This window comes from Mixophyes fleayi, chromosome 5, assembly GCF_038048845.1.
Source record: "Mixophyes fleayi isolate aMixFle1 chromosome 5, aMixFle1.hap1, whole genome shotgun sequence".
NCBI classification, from domain to species: Eukaryota; Metazoa; Chordata; class Amphibia; order Anura; family Limnodynastidae; genus Mixophyes; species Mixophyes fleayi.
Window position 1 is genome coordinate 23,725,206 of NC_134406.1, and position 20,067 is coordinate 23,745,272.

At 41.0% G+C, this 20,067-nt stretch overlaps 1 protein-coding gene across 3 annotated transcripts in view; it reads right to left on the reverse strand.

The window, feature by feature from the left end:
- The window catches only part of CDK14 (cyclin dependent kinase 14), a 453,985-nt gene that overhangs the window by 112,606 nt on the left and 321,312 nt on the right, over positions 1-20,067 (reverse strand). For all 3 annotated transcript variants that reach the window (XM_075211845.1, XM_075211846.1, XM_075211847.1), the window contains one exon: positions 14,725-14,773. In XM_075211845.1, the coding sequence (XP_075067946.1) occupies positions 14,725-14,773 (49 nt within the window). The remainder of the gene's footprint in view (positions 1-14,724; positions 14,774-20,067) is intronic.

A 20,067-nucleotide genomic window follows, 5' to 3' on the forward strand; every position in this document is an offset into this window, starting at 1 on the left:
GCAGCGCCGTACACAGCACAAACAGTACACTAACCAAGGTGAAACATTACACACAGTAAACAAAAAATACCAAAACTTCAGAGACTCCAGGCAGGCTAATGCAGTAAAGACGGAGCAGAAGAACAGGTATGGAGAACAAAGGGAAGAGGGCCCTGCTCAAATGAGCTTACATCCTAAGGGAGGGTAGACAGAACACAGGCACACAGGGAGCAAGTTGAAGAAGTGGGGAGAGAACAGGGGGGCTGGGAGGAGAGAGGGGGAGAGCAGGCGGAGGAGATAAGATGAGGGGGTTAGGTGTAAGGTTGGTAGGCTTTTAGGAACAGGTAAGTTTTGAGTGCCTTCTTGAAGGAGGACAAATTGGGAGAAAGACGGATGGAGCGAGGGAGGTCGTTCCAGTGAAGGGGGGCAGCACATACCCTCACCATTTCTGCTTTAATTTTCTTTTAATTAAATTCCATGGGGTATATTTACTAAACTGCGGGTTTGAAAAAGTGGAGATGTTGCCTATAGCAACCAGATTGTAGTTAGCATTTATTTAGCACATTCTACAAAATGACAGCTAGAATCTGATTGGTTGCCTATAGCAAACCCATAGTTTAGTAAATATACCCCCATATCTCACATTATAAGTCAACGTTTCGGTCCTACATTTGGACGTTTGTCGAGACAACCACATAGAACAACATAAAAGGCAGATATTAAAAAAAACATACCTGACTTCTTATTCAATCCCAGATTGTCTGCAACTGAAGCTCATGATTCAAGGTGATAGTCTGCATATCATTACAAAATACATGAGGCAATGGCTCCCTTGTATTCTCTATGAGGCACTCCAAACAGTATGCATTCCTCCCTGGAGCGCAGGTGTGTATTCCCCATGAGTACCTAAGACATGTACCAAGGAAGCGCAATAACGCAGCTCCACTATCAAATGCACTCCCTGGTGGTATACAGTGCAGCTTGGAATGCATTAACCGGGAGTTGGTTCCATATTTTGGTTCCATATTTTCCTGGAAATTATGTTTTGCCTCGTTTTCAGATTCGATTTTTGCCACAAAGAATAGAGTCGTGTTTTGTATAAACTCTGGATCCCAAATCTCGGATCTGTCGGATTTCTCTGAATCTGAACCGCTCTTCACTAATAGAGAATATATTATTCTTGATATAAACACCTGCTTTACATCCATGCTAGGATAAATAATATATAAAAGCATAAGTGTGATAAAGGATTTCCTCTCCCCTCATCTTGCAAGTTTTAAAAAATAATTTTGCTGACATACAACTAAAAGTTATAACATAAAATATCAAGTCAGTGATTCTCCTTCAATCCTGCAGTTACATCATTGGGCATCTTCCTGTGTGTATCTACTGAGTATGTGTTACCTAGGAGACTGCGAATAATAGATTGAGAAGCTCCACCCCTCCACTACAAATAAAACAGAATGAGAAAGCTTGTGTGTTAGATGGATTTAAGTATAAACACTCAAATTATTTCAGTTTAGTTCAGTAATACACAGGTCTTTATACATACCTCCCAGCTATCTCAACTGCAGGAATACTGGGAGGTGTGTTCTGTGTTCTGCAATGCACGGGTGTACTAGAGCAGAGCGGGGAGGACTCTAGTGAGCATGTACCAGTCACATGATGTAGAACAGGGGCCTCAGGCACGGTGTGTGTGTGTGTGTGGGGGGGGGGGGGGGGGTAATCAGATGGGGAGAGGGGGCCTTGGACCAGAACAGCGACCTGGCATTAGAGACCCCCCTCACCACTGGGTCCGCACCCCCTTCACCCATGCCAAAATAAAATATTAAGATATAAATTTATTTAGCATCACAAAGGGCAGCACTTTAAACAAAATAAATAGCATATAATTAAAGTGGAAGGCACATTCATCTCTATAAAGGTAATTAGGTGCTGATTCACGATCTTGAGTCAGTACTGCTGGGTCACATACTAAACCTACTTTACCTTTACTCCTCTTTTAAGGACTATTTTATGAGTTTTCCTCATCTAGAGCTGCGTAACTTTTTTTGTTAGATATTTGTCTGGAAATTGCTACAGCAGAAGCAAGCACTTAATGCACAGTCCCAAGACTGCCAACTGATTAAAGTATTTCCCTATGTAACAGCAAAAAGCATCTTAATTATCTGAAAAATCTCACAGTTCATGCAGCTCACACTAATGAAGTGATACATTATGAAGTTGTGTCATGCAATATTCATGACGCATAGACCAAGCTTACAGCAGGTTCAACGCAGAACATCTCCCCGAATTCACAAATATTTAATCAACATGAACTATTTAGGGTGCTAGGTGGTCCCCAATGCATTGCCCCTCTGCCGCTGGAAGGGTTAAAATAAATACCAGCCTTAACTCTACTAAACTTCCATGCCAGGAACTGTATTCTTGCGAACGATTACAACTTCTTGTCAACTGCAAGTTTCCCAGTACTCAAGTCTAGCAATGAAAGGGAAATTGATATACAAATTCTGCTAAATAAACGAGAAATCTGCAGGGCAACAACTTGAGAAATTGCAGATGTCAGCAATATTGATAATACATGATACATAAAGGATAACATATATTTATGTAACATTTAAGCTTATATGTTGTTGTATGTTGGTCAATCCTAGTGGCACGAGCAGAAAAAGAGGTCATTATCACTCTTGTATTTGCAAAAATATTTCTACCCCCAAAGCTCTTTAAACCCAAATATGAATTTACCCTACAGAGCTCGCCAAAAGTTTAAATGGCACCACTTGCAAATGCCAGCAAACACTGGTCGTGTCTGATTAAGAGGAAAGTGCAGAGTGACCCAAAGGAGAAAACAATACTAGGTTGGATGAATGAACTTCATTTCATACAGAAGTGCATCTTACACCACATTCTATGTATCAGTTCCATAGGAGTCTCTGTGCTGCTAGTTCATATGTAACTCTCAGGCTGGGGCTTCCTGCTGCCTCCATTCCTCTCCTCACATCATTAAACTGTATCAGTCACATGAAGTCCTCACTAACACATCACCCATCTCCTGGTATACTCTGTGCTGCTGGGGGACTCCACTCCTTGTACTATATAACTCGCAGTCTGTGGCTTCCAGCTGCCTCCATTCCCCTCCTCACATCATGTCACTGCCCCTGTCACATGCAGCCCTGTCCTCACTAATATAATCACTAATCTCCTGATATACTCTGTGCTGCTGGGGGACCACACTCCTTCCACTATATAACTCGCAGTCTGTGGCTTCCTGCTGCCTCCATTCCCCTCCTCACATCATGTCACTGCCCCTGTCACATGCAGCCCTGTCCTCACTAATATAATCACTAATCTCCTGATATACTCTGTGCTGCTGGGGGACCACACTCCTTCCACTATATAACTCGCAGTCTGTGGCTTCCAGCTGCCCCCATTCCCCTCCTCACATCATGTCACTGCCCCTGTCACATAAAGCCCTGTCCTCACTAATATAATCACTCATCTCCTGATATAATCTGTGCTGCAGGAGATCCTGCTCCTTCCACTATAGAACTCTCAGTCTATGGCTTCCTGCTGCCTCAATTCCACTCCTCACATCACATTACTGCCCCTGTCCCATGCAGCTCTGTCCTCACTGACATAAACGCACAATTTGGCAGGCCTTTCCAGAGCTAAATTAAGAGTCTATGGAGCCCTAGGCAATATTCTGGTTTAAATTAACAAAACAAAAAATGGGTTAGGGCAGCCTGAGCCCCTCAATGATTACTGGGAATTAGCCGGAAATGTAGTTTACTTAATTGATGATTCTACTATAGGCTTACAGCATTATCAGCATACTCTCCTCAAATACTCTGTTCTAGCCCACCAACTTCAAAATTGGGTACATACAGACTTACAGGAGATGAAGACTGATAACAAAAACCTTCTCTGACCCAAGACAAATGTAAAGCAAGAAAGCGAGAAAGAAGATGGAAGGAGATAATGAGGAGAGGGATCAGGATTTCACTCACAGTAATCCCATTATCAACATCAGGGGCTGGATGGCAGACTCTAGCCTGGGGGCCAAGCACACAGCACTGGCCCATAGGTAGCGGCCCATCCTTAAAGGGTGATTTTCGGTACAATATATATTTCTCAATATAAAAAGAGGATATTTTAGTGTTGCTTAACTCAATGATACTTTATTGCTATAAATGATAAATCATAAAAATTAAAACAAATACTGCAACAATAAAAACCCCACTTTATATTAGATTATATTTGATATATTCCTTCTCCCTACAGCACTGTTTTATATAAAACTGGCTGATTATAATGAGTTATAAATCATATTCTAGCAAAAGATTATATAATAATGTTCTATGCAGAAAGCCTATATACTAATAGGGTTATTATTTGTTTTAGGGTTAACCTAAAACAAATAATATGAAGGGTGCTACTGGGAGGAGGAGCAGAACACTAGATGGGAATTTGACACCCTGGCCCTGACCTGGATTAAGGCTTTGAGGGGCCCAGGGTAGTTTAGACAGGGAGGCCCCAATGATGTAACATGATTATCATTTTAGACAACTACATAGGCAATACTGTGAGAACTACTGTTAGATGCACACAGCTCTGCCTTCACAAGCAGTACAGTGTGAAGTGGGACATACCTCCCAACTGTCCTTGTAGTCGGACCAAATCCTAACTACCGTATATACTCGAGTATAAGTCGACCCGAATATAAGCCGAGGCACCTAATTTTACCTCAAAAAACTGGGAAAACTTATTGACTCGAGTATAAGCCTAGGGTGGGAAATGCAGCAGCTACTGGTAATTTTTGTAGATTTATTCATTATTATGTTTTTTATTTACATCTGTATATGCATTTTTATTTTACACATTTTTATATCATGTGTGTTTTTGATTGATTAGCTACTGATATAAGCTTGCCATTTTAGTGAAGCCCTGACACATTTCAAAATGGGGTGCAGGGGGACACTGTCAATAAATATCTTTATATATGTGTGCTTTAATATTTCCACACCCCCTGATTTGTTACTCTACTTTATTGATTTAATTTGAAAAAACTGTTTTATAAATGAATCGTATAAATTAGAACCATCAATGTACGGTATCCTGAATAATAATGTATTATGAGACCCAGCAAACGCCATATCTGAAATTCACCCCCAAATTCACCCCCAAAGAATAGGGAAATCACGTTATGTTAATATTGGAGGGGGAGAGAGGGAGGGAGGGAGCGAGTGAGGGAGAGAGAACGAACTTACCTGGTCTCCGTTTCCTCAGCTCTTCAGTTCCGCAGTGGAACGCATGTGCGTTCCAATGACAGGAAGTTCGGCATTTGTGCCGAACTTCCTGTCGGTGGAACGCACATGCGTTCCACTGCTGAACTGAAGAGCTGAGGAAACGGAGACCAGGTAAGTTCACCCGTGTATAAGCCGAGGGGGGCTTTTTCAGCATAAAAAAATGTGCTGAAAAACTCGGCTTATACACGAGTATATACGGTAACTAAGACAGTCACCCAAATTCAGGACTGTCCCACCAGATTCAGGACAGTTAGCAGACTGTCCTGCTCTCTCCTACCTGTTCTTGTCACTTTCACCACTTGTGGCTGCTGTGTCTGTAGCTCAGTTGCTGCTTGTCTGGATCCTGGAATGTTGGAGGCCCTATTTGGAAAAAAGAATGGGTACATGAGATTTAGAAAACTCCAACCAGCCCCGGCATTAAATCAATAGCACTCACGTTTTATAATTAGGCCTCCCTCCAGTCCCAACATTAAACTAATTATATTCACATTTGCTAAATAGATCTATTGACCTCCAACCAGCCCTGACATTAAATTAATAGTATTCCCACTTAACATATAAACCTATTTCCCTCCCTCCAAATAGCCCCAGCAGTAAATAGCATTTATATTTAATAAATAAAACCATTTCCCACAACCATCATTAAATAATTCATATTCACATTTAATATATAGCCTTCCTCCCAAAACTCAGCCCCATATTCAATTAATAGCCTCAAACCACCCCCAGCATTAAAGGTCCCGACACGTCACTATTAAATTAAATATCCCCACCAATAAATTAAATTGCCCCACAAATAAAATAGCCCCCATTAAATAGTTGTTTATATTAAAATAATTATAATTAGCCCCCACCTGCACTCCACCATTAAATAACCTACCTCCCACACTATATTAACATACCGCACCCACACACACACACTATATTAACATACTGCACCCACACACACTATATGAACATACTGCGCCCACACACACACACACACACTATATGAACATACTGCGCCCACACACACACTAAAATAACATACTGCCCGCACACACTATATTAAGATAACATAATACAATACACTATATTAACACCCCACACACACACTTACCTTGTTATATCCGCGTGCGCTGCCTGTCTCTTCACTTCACATATGGACGGCACTTGTCACGTGGTGCGCATCCCATGTGATATTGGCTCAATTACAGATAGGCTGCAGGAAGAGAGGGAGGATCCACGGCCAGTAATGTAAGGTGACTGGACCCAGAGGAGGGGCTGCCACCTAACACCGGCCCGAAACAGACTTATTTTAAACTTCTTGTCAGCTGAAGACTGTTACAGAATTAGTTGGAGTTTGTGTGTCACCCTAAGACACTCCCTCTCAGCCCTATAATAACTACTAGATAGCTGTCATCTCAGTTCTGTGAATTCTCTAAATGACACAGATTAAACAAACCTGAAAAGCATAATTTGTAAAAAAATATCATTTTGCTAAGTGTGTGTTTTTGGGAGAGTGCTCTAGCAGATGCCTTGCTGTAATGTTTCCCTCTGCCTCGTACTTCCAGCAGGATGAGGATGATTATCCCATTTTTGGCAGTGACACTTGTAGATTTTTTGGAATTATTTCAAACAGCAACGACTGAAAAATGACAATTTGCACACCCCGATTGTCATCTGGTGCCGGTTTATTCCCAGAATGATCAACATAGATATCATCATCACCCTCATCACCATCAGCAAGGATAACGCTAAACAAGCAATTAACAGGTTCATGTTTATTTTTGAAACTGTCATCTGTTTTGCCAGGTCTTGTATGTTTCTCCTAAAGTATACTACTATGATGCCTTTCCATACATTGGAGCAGGGATAGCATTTCAAGGTTTGTCTGCTTGTTACTTCGACTGACTATTCAACTATTTATGCACTTGACCATTGTTATGTTATCAATGTCACTCTCAAAAGAACTCCAAACTGACGATGTTCGGCCTGCAAAGTCATCAAGCATTATAAGGTATAACTAGCAGCCATGGCATTATCTGGTATTCACTATATGATTCACTTAGCCTATGATAAAGTAACCTTCCTTCACAGTACAATGTGGTTGTGCTTCTCAGATGCGGTTGCTGGGGCACGTAATTTATTTTTCTCTGTTTATAAGCTTTCTGAATGACAGCTGCATGTAGTTGTATGATTAGTTCTTCATCATTATCACATCTTGTAAAAGGATTTCCTCCGTTGATTATGGGGTTTTAATCTCCTTAATAATCTGGCAAATGTATGGACGACCATTTAATACCGTTATATATGACTTACCGTCAACCAACTCCTCGCAAAGGTACTTCTAAATTAACCTAAGAAATATTATTCTTATATTCCCTTAAATCCACAGGATCAATATTCATATAATAGCTTATGCTCCTATCTTCAAGAAAGTCTACGCACAAAATATAGTTTCACTTAAAACAGTAAACAGTACATTTATTGCCTGTAATATAAATATATAAGTCACTGTGTGTGTGTGTGTTTTGACTAACTATTGTCTAAAGGTGTGTGTGTGTGTTTTCAACTGCTTTGCATTGTGCACAACTTACACGTCTGATGCCCATTATTTATTTTTAAATTCGTAATAAATTGGATGAGGATGTATCCGCACTCTTTCTCTTTGCTTCATTACCATCTGCACTAGCATTGCTTCTTTTTTGTACAATGTAATTAGCGATGTTGTGTTATCTATGCACATTTACCCTTTACCCTGTCAGATTTAGGCTTTAGTTGGTAGTAAATTGTCATTCTCATCTGACCAGCTTTGAACATTGGACAGGAATAAATTTTCATTCTCGTCATCCTTCTGAGGATGATTATCACATGGAAGCACTACTTGTCTCATCATGCAGAACCTCAAACTGCTGTGAAGTCACTGGCTGTAAACTGTAATTTCAAATATACTTTGCTCTTATCACTACTAGGTCCTGTAAATAAAGCTCTGTGTCATAAAAGGTATGATAAGAGCTTCACAAGTTTTATTATCATCTGAACTGCCAACATGGGCTACCCAGTACATAATTACATGTGTTTGTCTAGTGTCTACAAAACCATTGCGTTTACTTTTCTTTTATACATGAAAGTCCCCATGCTCTATAAAGTAACGGACAGTCATTAGGATAAACATGATACTGGGGTTTGCCGATAAAATAGGTGCTTCAAATCATACTTGCAAACATGGGCAAGATGATTCTCGGTAGGTCCGGCGTGCAGGTGGGTGTGTGGGGGCGGGGCTCAAAGAATTGTGTCATTTCCAATATTAAATGTGGGCTAACCAGCATATGCAGGCTTTGAAACCTAGTGGAATCTATCTATTGCTACATACACAGCCAGATCCAGAACGCGGTCGTTGGTAATGAGCACACAATCTGTTCAGGATTAAACAGTAGGCAGAGAATTTTACAATTCTATATATTTTACATCTGTGCTCTACTCTTGTGTGAAAAAAGTGAGAACTGTATCCTGTTGCCTAAACTTAGTCATTATGATGTGAAATGCATTACTGCTGTTTCCAGGCAGACGCAGGCCCGTACTTCTGCTGTGTATGTGTGTCACTGTGTGCAGTGATCATCAGCAATTACTGGTCATTATTTTACATTATGTTACCGGGAGTGACTTATCTTACTGCTGTTGCGCTAGAAGGAGAAACATGGTTTCAGACATGAAACTGGAATGACATAATTAAGTCAACAAGTGAGAGGTGCCCAGAAAGAGATCCTCTTATAAATAGCCCCAGAAGACATCCCAGAGATAAAACGCTCACAATGTGACATCTCCCTGATAATTACTGTACATTGCTATAATAATATCTCTGAGCTGCTGCATAAGTTACAACCATGTAAATATATTTTGTGGGAATTAGTTGCTCTATGCAGACATAAAACGGGGGGGTTGGGGTTAATCAGTACAGTTGTATTTCTGTTATTATTACGGTTTATTGATAGGGTGCCACAGTTCCATACATAGCGATACTACAAACAAAAGTAATCATAGGTCACATAAGCAAATAAAATTTCACCAAAAATTAAAAGTAAAACTGAAAAGTGCGGGTAAGAAAAATCAAATTGTATTACAAAGGGCAATTCCCGGGCAATTACAAGGATGGAAAGGGTAGTGGAAGGTGATAAGGGAGGGAAACAAGGGGAAGGAGAGCAATGCTTGTGAGAGATTACAATCTACAGGGAAGGAGTTGGACTAGAAGAACGAGAGGGTGACACTTAGGGGTCTATTTACTAAACTGCGGGTTTGAAAAAGTAGAGATGTTGACTATAGCAACCATTCAGATTCTAGCTGTCTTTTTGTAGACTGTACTAAATAAATGATATCTAGAATCTAATTGGTTGCTATAGGCAACATCTCCACTTTTTCAAACCCGCAGTTTAGTAAATATACAACTTAGTGGGAAAGGAGGGGAACGATAGGGATTAGGCAGCGGTCTGGTAGACTTTGGTGAATAGGTACTTTTGAGGGAGCATTTGAAGCATTGGAGGCTGGGAAGAGTCTGACAGAGAGAGGGAGCACATTCCATAGATGGGGAGCAGTGCAGGAAAAGTAACATTTAAACATGCTTGGGATAGACAGAAGTCTACTCTGTTTCTGAAAAAAGTTAAGGATCAAAGAGTGTGGGAGGCATTTAGGAATAGTGCAGTTCTTATCTGCGCTTTATATCATACTTTCCCACGCTCCCGAAATGTCCTGGAGACTCTCAAATTCCGAGTAGGTCTCCCGGACTCCCAGGAGAGCAGGCCCCTCACTTCCAGGATTGGAGCCTCAATGGTGCAATTCGCGGTGAACTCTACGAATACATCTGATAGAGGTGAATGATCCTATGGTGTCACCTCTGTCCCTTCTCTCCTCTATGTACATGCAGCCCATACACCATTTCAATAGCCCTTCTCTGAATTCTTTCAATTTTATTAATGTATTTTTAAAGGTAGGGTCTCCAGATATGTACACAGTACCTAGGACCCATTAAATGCTCATATAACCTCCCTATTCCTGCTACTAGTCCCTCTTACTCTACAGTCAGTATTCTACCAGCCTGTCCTACTGCTGACTTACCATCACATATTCTATATCCACACCTGCACTGAAGTACAAATAAACACACTGTTGTGTGCACTTTATATTGGGGAATAAATGATGAGATTAAGAAGAAATGAGTCTACTTTTGTTTTCGACAGTGCAATTTTTGGTTGAAAACCTGCCGCATCCGCAGTACAAGAAAGAGCAAAGCCATCTAATGTATGATTGTCAGGTCACAGGCAAGATGACATCATTTGATTGGTAAATGACACACATGTATCCATGTTCTGGAATAAGGACTGAAATGAATGACATTAATGAGGGACTGTTTTAATATACCTGTGATAGTAACACTGGGTAATTATATCAACATCTTAGAAAAAGTTTTTTAAATGGAAAGAAAGTGCACAGCTTGTAAGAGTTAAGGGAGAAATATGTACATAAACTATTATGCTATGTATGTAATGACTGAATATTGGGGATAGGTAAATAAGGCAGAAGCCTTAGACACAAAGATGTTAACGGTTCCAATTAGAATAACAATGTTATACTTATAAAATCTATATTTTATGTTTAAACTTAGAATTTCTTTTATTTTTTTAGACAGCAATGAGGAATTTTGAGAAGACAGCAAACAGCCTGTTCACTTCATAAATATGGGCTTTATGGGAGGAGGGTAAAAAAAAAAAAAAAAAGAAAACCACAAATTTCGGGGAGTTCTCCCAGACTCAGGGAAGAGTCGGCACTCTCCCGGATCCCATCTTTCAAAGATGACGATGGGTGGCGCGTTGATGCCATTCGCTCAAAATGTGGGATCATGGTCCTGCTCTCACTGCATGATGATGCTTATTGTGGCTTTGCACAGTGAGGGTCAGGGCCATGATGACACATAACGTGCCACCTCTTGCCCCTTGGACCTCCCCTATGGGGGATATAAAAAAATGCATTTTAAAACCCCTGGGAGATTGTTTGTGTTTGGAGAAAGAGCTTCCCAAGTATCCTTTCAGCTGCAAAAAGAGACGGTGTAGGGTCCCTGGGGTTATGAATGGAGAAAGAAGAGGGGACTCTTTTCATAAGGCCCATATTGGGTCTTCCAACTTGCGGACACTTTGCTGGTTAATTAGAAGTTGCAAGAACTGAAGAAAAGGAAGTGTATATCAGGGCACCGTGGGATGTAATTTTAATTAAAATTTTATAATTTCATTGGTATACATTAAAATAATTTCACCTGGTTTTGTGGAAAGTAGCGAAATAGTGTCACGTGCCGCGGCGGTACGCCGCATCCTGACGTGATCTAGCAGCCGGGCGCGTGCATTGGTTACAATGCAGTGTTATTTTTTCTTGAGCTTATCTTTGTGGCATAGAGTAGGAGGGTGTAGAAACATCCTCCAACACCTGGGGGAGCTCTCCTATGATTTAAATTGGTTAATTTATATATTTATACATGTTCCTGGTTTATGTTATTATCCATGCCAGTTCTAGCTAGTAAATTAATTAGCAGCCTCTTGAGGCTGATTGTCCTCCTCTTTTCTGATTGGCCCATCAAAGTATTTAAGGCAGTGAGGTCTGAGCCTCATTGCCGGTTATAGCGTCCAGTTCCCTGTCTGCTAACCTGCTCCTGTGCTGTTTGGTGTACACCTTCTGGATTGAACTTCTGTGTATGACCCCTGCCTGTACCTTGGACCTTGCCTGTGACCCTGATTTGTTTGCCTGTACCTTGGACCCCGCTGTATTGCCTGTTACTCTGATCTTTGGCGTGTTACCTGATTATTCCGCTTGCTAGTGACCTCTGACCTCGGCTTGTGTCTGACCATCCGCTACCATCTACGCTGCCTCCTTGCCTGCCGCTACGGTTTTGTATTACAAACTTACACTACATCTGGAGTTAAGTCCTGGGGGCATCTGAGCATCGGTGAGCGTATAAAGCTCTATGGGAAAGGTGGCTGCTAAAGGTGAAGACCTCCACAAACTAGTTCTGTAAGTTTGTGAACAGACCGTCAGCGTAACAAATAGAAGTTAAAAACAAGGTGCATCTCTCTCCTCGGGGGGGGGGGCTCCTCTCCCCTCTCTTAAGTCTCCCTATGAATCCCTATGTCTCTCCTCACCTTTGGGTAGGGGCTCGATCTCCTTTATCTACAGCTTAATTCTTAATGCACTCTTACCTCCAGGTGGCAGGTATGAGAGGGAGTGGGAGAGGGATCTGGGCCCCCCCCAGAGGAGGATTATTGGGAAACCATAAGAGACCAAGTCGCCACCAGCTCTATTTCCACCTTGGTGAAGGAGAACGCATATAAAGTATACTATAGGTGGTACTACACACCTGACAAACTCACTAAAATGTTCCCCTCTAGTTCTCCATTAAGTTGGCGGGGTTGTGGCCAGATGGGATCTTTCCTACATAGTTGGTGGTCCTGCCCTAAAATATCCTCCTTTTGGGACCGAGTTAGGACCCTCCTCTCCTCCCTCCTCCCATGCCCTGTCCAGAAAGACCCATGGTCTTTTCTTCTCTGTTATCCTCTGATTGATAATGATAGACAATCTGCAAAATTGGCTTCCCATGTCCTGGCTGCTGCGCAATGTCTAGTAGCTAAGTCTTGGAAACAGGTTGAACCCCCCACTATGGCGGCCTTGCGATCCTATATTTGGTTTATTGCCCGGATGGAACAGATTACATACCACCTGCATGATAAGGATGATAAATTTCACCAGATTTGGGCTCCTTGGCTTTACCTATAATCCTATACCTTGTGTAACATCCCCTCCCTTCTAAGAAGAATTCCCTTTTTTATTTATTAGTCTCCGTTCTTAAAAAGGGGAAGGGGAAGGATAGTGATGAGGAAATGTGACAATAAAGGGAAGTGTGTGCTATTTCTCTTTCTTTCTCGGTGACGACCAGTACCCCCCCACGACTATATTGTTAAAAAATGTTATAGTATCCTGAATACTCTGGATAACAATTGTATACTTACCTGTCTGTTTAATGACAACCTGTTGTTGTCTTTGATATTTGCTACTCAATTACTTTCAGCACCAGTGACATATGCCCATGATCTGTATTGTTCCTTGTTTTTGTTTCTATTCCTGCAAATGTACTAATTGTTGATTGTTATCTGTACATCATTCCTATTTTTCAAAATAAATAGTTAAAAAAAACAAACCAAAAAAAACAAGGTGCATATTGTGTAGTGCTTAACATAACGTGTAATTTGTGATTTTAAAATTGCAGTTTTCACTGTTATAGTTATAGTTATTAAGCAGAATTAGAGTTCTGCTACTGTTTATTCCCATCCTAATAAATAGGCAGATGACACATGTATTTGTATCCAATATCTGTGCAAAATTGTATTTTTTTCTTAACCCGTAGTGATTGCTATAATTTACAAATTAGAGTAGTAGGATTGTTAGGTTGACCTTTAGTATGAAACCATTATAACCTGTTAGTGTGTTGGGAACAAGTGTTATGTTCTCTGCCTAGAAATGATAACAGCTTTAGAGCTATCTGGTAACAATATCCTGTAATTGCTGCTAGCATTTGATTAAAACTGGTGTATAGACCTATTTCAATAGGAAAGTGAATTGCTAGCTGCCAACAGACATAACTAACTGTGGTTTTAAGCTGAAGCAAGTGGAGTCTGGTGAGACAACTAGAACGCGTTTCGCTTATCCTCTCTCTCAAGGCCAGAAGTTGCACCTATGAGGTGCTGTTAGTGAGGGCTGTTTCCTCAACCTCTCACTGCCTGGGGAACAGGTCAGAGTCATTCTGAGAGACACTGTCATTGTTACCTGTAGGTCTGTTATTTTATGTGTATGTGGGACACTAGGTCCTTCCACCTTAGAGAGGAAATTCTTTATTCTGTTAGTTGGAGCTGGACAGGCTAGGATCTATGTTACGTTTTGTATTATAACAATAATGCTAAATAAACCTAACTGCGGCTACATGTACCAAGGCACTGGTGTGCGCTATTACCTGGCTGTTGCATGAGAAGTGCTGCCATATACCCCAGAGCCTCTAAAACTGATTTGAGACAATATATATGTATATATATATATATATATATATATATATATATATATATATATAAAAAATTTAATAAATAAAGCTAGAAAGGTGCCTAGGTAATGTTTTTACTAATATTTGGCGTCTACAGGTCCAATGCAATGAACTGTTAAACAACAAGAGTAGTTACATTTTGAGTTACAAGATTAATTCCTTTACTGCATTTGTGGTGTTAAAGATTGTATAATGTTTATTTAACTTGATACATTATTGGAGATTTAGCATTTCAAAGACAAAAGAACCAGACAATGGAAGATGGATGTACAACTAGTATGCAACAAATACAATGTTTTATATAATGTTTATATAATAAGCTTTTAGACTTACTTATTCCAAGCTTGTCGAAGATTCTTAGGGCCGTACTGTGTAAACCGCTCTGTAAAACACAAACAGGTCATGCTGAAATGTATAATAGCCATTTACAGACATAATTTTACTAAAATACATAGATTAACAGGATCTAACAGGTTGCAAACTTTAGTATTGCTTACTATAACCGATTAATATGCTGGCAGAGCCCTCAAGTAAACAGATCTGTATAAAACTATTCCTGTAAGTCAAACTAGAACATACACATTCAAACAGCCCACAAAGTAAACTATATAGTAGTATACAGGAAGTCCTAATCTTCTTTGTAATAGGCCAGTACTATAAGGCCTTGCACTCACGGTCATTAATGTAAAGTGTGTTCTAAAATTGTGTATTAAAGTGTAATAAAAAGTGCTATTGTGATCCTTCAAACATAACGTACACCACATGTATCCAAATACACACATTTTCCGATAGTGCTAGCTTTGTTTTGCATCAATTTTGACGTTGCTTGCAGCTTTCAGAAATGTTAAACACGTGGGAAAAATACAGTAAAGGGCAGCACGGTGGCTAAGTGGTTAGCACTTCTGCCTCACAGCACCGGGGTCATGAGTTCAATTCCCGACCCTGGCCTTATATGTGTGGACAGAACAGGGGGAAGCGCACTACGAATATGTATAGGTAAAAGCAGCAGAATATCAGGTTAGTCCAACCTGAGATAGAGCATTAATACAGTAATATTCTGCGCTAAACCTAGATGTGGAATAATATTGATCAGCCTAATGTGGTAAAAATGCCTTTATCAACTGGTATTAAATATACATTTGGTGGATTACAGGACATATGAACCATATACAGGGGTGTAAATGAACATCATATATACATCATAAGTACATCATACATAAAATGAGCATAGTCATATAAAAAATAGGGTACAATGCTACACTAATATTGGAAAGGGAGTGGAACAGACGGTAAAACAATATTGAGCAGATTAGAATCCTGCGGATGTACGGTGTCCCGAATTGTAAATTGATCCAAATAGGAGGGGGAGGAGGAGAAAAAACAACGACAGTTGCATATGAAAAAACAGTCTCCAATAGTCCAGCACAATAAAATGAAATAAATAAAATGAACAAAATAAATGTCCAACGGAAGGAATAGTGAGAGGAAAGGGGTAATATTACTTGCGCTTGAACCAATCCAGGATGCAGCGGAGATCCTGATGTAGCGATGATAGACCTGGTGTAATCCGTGTGGGGTCCAAACCTAAGATGGGTGATCCTCGCGAGGATTATTCAGTGTATAATCCAGAGACCGAGAGAATGGAAAGTTTGGAGAGCAGAGTAGCGAGCGGGATGTCGGCGTGCGTGCCAGCTGTGGAACGCACGCTTCCTGACTGTCACGACCGGATGTGCACAAACCGGAAGTGATGCGTGATAGGCCGACGCGTTTCGTCACCTAGGTGACTTTTTCAAGGCAGTGATCAAGTGATTGAAAAAGTCACCTAGGTGACGAAACGCGTCGGCCTATCACGCATCACTTCCGGTTTGTGCACATCCGGTCGTGACAGTCAGGAAGCGTGCGTTCCACAGCTGGCACGCACGCCGACATCCCGCTCGCTACTCTGCTCTCCAAACTTTCCATTCTCTCGGTCTCTGGATTATACACTGAATAATCCTCGCGAGGATCACCCATCTTAGGTTTGGACCCCACACGGATTACACCAGGTCTATCATCGCTACATCAGGATCTCCGCTGCATCCTGGATTGGTTCAAGCGCAAGTAATATTACCCCTTTCCTCTCACTATTCCTTCCGTTGGACATTTATTTTGTTCATTTTATTTATTTCATTTTATTGTGCTGGACTATTGGAGACTGTTTTTTCATATGCAACTGTCGTTGTTTTTTCTCCTCCTCCCCCTCCTATTTGGATCAATTTACAATTCGGGACACCGTACATCCGCAGGATTCTAATCTGCTCAATATTGTTTTACCGTCTGTTCCACTCCCTTATATGTGTGGAGTTTGTATGTTCTCCCCGTGTTTGCGTGGGTTTCCTCCGGGTACTCCTGTTTCCTCCCACACTCCAAAAACATACTGGTAGGTTAATTGGCTGCTATTAAATTGCCCTTAGTGTCTCTCGCTCTGTCTGTGTGTGTGTGTGTGTGTGTGTGTGTGTGTGTGTGTGTGTCTGTGTGTGTATGTCAGGGGATTTAGATTGTAAGCTCCAATGTGGCAGGGACTGATTTGAATGAGTCCTGCTTTGAATATGGTTTTTTTGCGCGCCCTCGGAATTGAAAACTAGGCAAAAGTCATTGTTACGTTGTCGGATCTCGCCAGCTTTGGATTATATAAGTATCAGCCACCACGGTGATCCAGCGCCATTTCACAGAGGGACACAGAAGGGGTAGCACAGTTCTTGGCAGTCTCTAGTGCAGTTGGGCAGCGTCATAGGTAGAAAAGAAAGAGGAGGGGGTAGCAGTGTTCTTCAAAGTCTCCAGTGACATTCAGGAGAGCTCCACTGCTCCATTCTCCCCGTGTTTGCGTGGGATTCCTCCGGGTGCTCTGATTTTCTTCCACACTCCAGAAACATACTAGTAGGTTAATTGGCTGCTATTAAATTGACCTTAGTCTGTGTCTGTGTGTGTATGTTAGGGAATTTAGACTTTAAGCTCTAATGGGGCAGGGACTAATGTGAGTGAGTTCTCTGTACAGAGCTGCGGAATTAGTGGCGCTATATAAATAGCTGATGGTGATCTATCGGGATGCTTGTCGTCGACCTTCTTGGACCACTCTGAACAATACTGAGAAGTTCTTACACACCACAGGAAGCATGTGGTGAACACACTTCAAACACAATATTAATAAAATTAAAATGACCGCACACAAAGATTTGCGGTTACACTGGTGTTTTAACTTGTTTTTTTAAAACTCCATTTGGGTACCCTGTCTAAAGCAGATTAGTCTATGGTAAACCCAGATGGTTATAAACCTTTCATTGAAATGTGTTGGTAAGTAAACTGGCAGTAATAACGCTTGGATGAAGGGGAAAAACGTTCAGTGGTTATACTGACTCTAACTGGAGAGCAGATTACATGTCCCAGGGTGTTACTGCCTTGTGTCCCACCATAGATGGTAATCTTGGTTAGATAGTCAACTGTGCCTGAATAATTCCATGTAAATACGGCTATGTAACAATGTTATGGGCTACATAAATATCAATAGACAATAATACAAATGAAAATGGCTGAAATCTTACAAGGTTTCGCCAGTTCTCAAATCAACTTTAATCTGCTAAATTTATTTCTTTTCTCCCAATGTCTTTTACAATGTCAGGACGGCTGTTATAAAGTGATCCAATTAATTTACAGCTCCAGGTGAGCAGTAGGGGGTAAAGAATCAGCAGATAACAGTCATTAGCTACAATAACATTGTTTTTCCTTATTCATTAATGCAAAGGGTTTGCAATCATTAAATGATGAGAAATGTGTCACTTGTAAAGCAGCAACATTCCGCCTCCTGTATGTTACAAGGACGTGTGGATGTCACCGTTTAACTAAACAAAGGTCATAGTTGGCAACGTTAGAAGTCAAGAGGTCAAGTGGGAGGTGCAAAGAGGGTGGAGCATTGGCGTCATCGCATCGCAGGGGCGGGGACAAAATAACGCGACTTGCATCATCGAAGACCTACCCACTAGGAATTACGCAGGATCCGAGAGAACTGCCCAGGAGTCTCCTGGACATTCCGGGAGAGTGGGAAAATATAACAAGGCTATTTTCAGAAATAAAAACTGAGATAGCCATCTTGTGGGCTAAGTCTATATTTATGACAATGTGACACTCCGTTCAGGTGGAGCTAGGAGTACCCCTGTTCTTGGGGATGGGGTAAAGGTCATGCACACGGCTACTGGTAAGTTTACATGGATTTTCATGGGTTATTTTTTTTCCTTCAACATACCGTCACAAAACATTTATTGAATATTACAAGTATATTATTTATTCAGCTACATATGTATAATATTACAGAATATATAGCTGGTTTACTATAAACAATAATAAAAATATAGTTTTCTACTGTACAAAGACAAATTAAATTCCTTAAATTCCTACAAACATAGGTAATAAAAGGATTTGTATCATACGCTCCAGGAATGTCTGGAAGACTCACAAATTTTGGGCAGCTCTCCTGGACCCCGGGAGCATAGCCCTTACTCCTGGATCCCACCCGCTTCCTAGTTGACACGATCCGATGTCAATTTCTCTCACCACTCCGATTTCCCACTGCACATAAATCTACTTTACTTTCCTATCAGGAGAAAGGTTAGAGCAGTGGTTCTTAACCTGAGTTTGATCGAACACCAGGGGTTCGGTGAGTTAGTCTCAGGGGTTCGGCGGAGGTGTGTGTCCATTCCGTTCGCCAGGGTTGCCAGGTGCATTAATATACTTTTGGAATTCACACAATACTTGTATGGCATTTTTAATGTTTCACCATAAGAAACTGAAGGCTACTGATGAATATTTATGGCAAATTATAAAATTTGTTGCGTAATTTATGGCAAAAAATGCCATACATGGCACGACCTGGTAGCCCTGCCGTTCACCCCACTCGTATGATTCACGACGTCACCCTCAGCATGGCCATCATTGGCTGCTCGCTTGACCTTGATATCTGTGCTGCAGGGAACTTGGTGCGCTCAGTAGTTGACTTGTGACTGCCGTGATTGTACTTGTGACTGCCGTGATTGTACGTCATTTGTGACAATATTACAATCCCTTCGTACTATGGTGAGCAAAATAATAAAGTGGTCGGACGAATACGTACAATATGGATTCACGTGTATAACAGAATGTGATGGAAGTCAGCGTCCTCAATGCATGATTTGCAATGCCAAGTTGAGCAATTCTAGTCTAGCACCGGCAAAACTAAGGTAACACTTCTTAAAGCTGCATGGAGATGGGAAATACAAGAACACAAATCTTGCTGAATTCAAGGTGAAGAGAGCCAGATTTGCCTGTTTTTGGCTTTGTACCCATCGACAAACGGATCTTAACTGCATCAAATGAATTTGCATACCTGATCGCAAAGCAGGGAAAACCACACAGCATTGGTGAAATACTGGTAAAACCAGCTGCATTGAAGATGGCGAATATCATGCTGGGAAAAGCTGCTGAAAATAAGTTGTCCCAAATTCCTCTGTCAAATGACATCATCAGCAGCAGAATAGATAACATGAGCAATGACATCTTGGCTCAAGTAGTTGCAGATCTGATTTCAAGCCCTGCAAAATTCAGCCTCCAACTGGAAGAGACCACTGACGTTTCCAATCTACGCCAGCTTGTTGTATTTGTGCGCTATGC